The sequence below is a fragment of the Penaeus monodon genome, chromosome 23 (genome assembly GCF_015228065.2).
Source record: "Penaeus monodon isolate SGIC_2016 chromosome 23, NSTDA_Pmon_1, whole genome shotgun sequence".
Taxonomy (NCBI): Eukaryota; Metazoa; Arthropoda; class Malacostraca; order Decapoda; family Penaeidae; genus Penaeus; species Penaeus monodon.
Window position 1 is genome coordinate 27,838,706 of NC_051408.1, and position 1,367 is coordinate 27,840,072.

The 1,367-nt window shown below is 38.3% G+C and overlaps 1 protein-coding gene across 1 annotated transcript in view; it reads right to left on the reverse strand.

Annotated features, from left to right (window-relative positions):
* The window catches only part of LOC119588199 (probable ATP-dependent RNA helicase vasa-like), a gene marked incomplete in the record, with an annotated part of 40,898 nt that overhangs the window by 17,199 nt on the left and 22,332 nt on the right, over positions 1-1,367 (reverse strand). The window contains 1 exon segment of the mRNA XM_037936900.1: positions 803-923. Within this exon segment, the coding sequence (XP_037792828.1) occupies positions 803-923 (121 nt within the window).

Below are 1,367 nucleotides of genomic sequence, written 5' to 3' on the forward strand. Positions count from 1 at the left end.
CCCTTTGGGGCAGCCCCCGGGTTTTTCCCCCCCCCCCCCAAAACCCTAGAAAAAAAGAGGGGGAAAAGGGAAGGTAATTAAAAACCAACCCTTTGGTTTGTTCAAAAAAATCTTCTGAGAAGCAATTTAAACTCCTGGGGATATTTCTGGCAGTGGGCCAAAAACAGGGGGGCCAACCTGGGAGGTCCCCCCTAAACGTTTAAGGCCGAACAAACCCCCGCTCCAAACCCTGCTCTGGGCGTTTGTTGCCCCGGCAACGTACAAGCTTTGGGAAAAACCGGCCCAACCCATGCGGTTTCGCTATGACGTTCCTAAACCCCCGCCCACCTGGCAGGAAAAAAAAAAAAGGTTTTTAAAAAACCCATGAAAAAAAGATAAGTGGGCCAAAAAAAAAAGCAAAAAAAGGAAAGGGGTAGGGGGGGCCCCCCATTGCACTTTAAAAATCCCCGAAAAGGATTCACTCTCAGTGAAAGAAAATCAAGATAAAAAATTAAAACACTGAAAGAATATAAAGAAAGTTTTGCTTCATTTTTCCTGGGGTACCCAACACCAGGCTCCAACTTTTTGGTTACCAAATGTAAAAAACTGGTTTCTTGGATACTTTTGTTTTGGCCACATTCAAAATAAGGCCATCCAAAAATGGGGCCCCGTGCTTGAACATTGCCAAATCACTTTACCAAAAGTATAATTGGAAAAAAAAAACTAGGAATTTTTTTTGTGGCGCCACTTTTTTGAATTTTTTCCAAAAAAAAAAACGTTTTTTTTATTTCATTATACTTTCAAAAAATTAAGGAGAAATTACCAAGAGAAGAACCAGGCAAAAAACCATTTAAATTCATTTTTCTACGGCCCGATGCTCCAGGGGCAGGGAAAAAACGGTAGAGGCAAAGCCAATTTGACCCCGAAAGATATGCAAAGGAACCCTGAAAAAAAAATTTTGGGGAATACTCTTCAAGACTTCCAAAGGGTTAAAAAAAAAACCCTAACCCAAAAAAAAATAAAATTTTTTTGACCCGACCTCTGTTTAAAGAAGATTTTCATCAGAGAGGAAAAATAAAATTTCTAGTGGGGTTTTAAAAAACAGATTTTTTTGGAAACTTAAAATCCTAAGGGGATGGCCTATTTACTCAGGGGCAGAACAAAACAAAAAAAAACCAAGAGAATGAAGCAAAATTTATGAAAAAGGAATCTATAGTAATTGATTTTGCAAAAAGAAAGCCTTATTATAAGAAAACCCCTGAAAGGACATAAGGTTGAGCAAAGCAAAAAAAAGCCCAAGGGGCCCAGAGCTTTTTGGAAACCAAAAACAGAATAAAAAAAGATAATTTAGAAAAAAACCCAAAAAAATTTGTAATTTTTGGGACTTA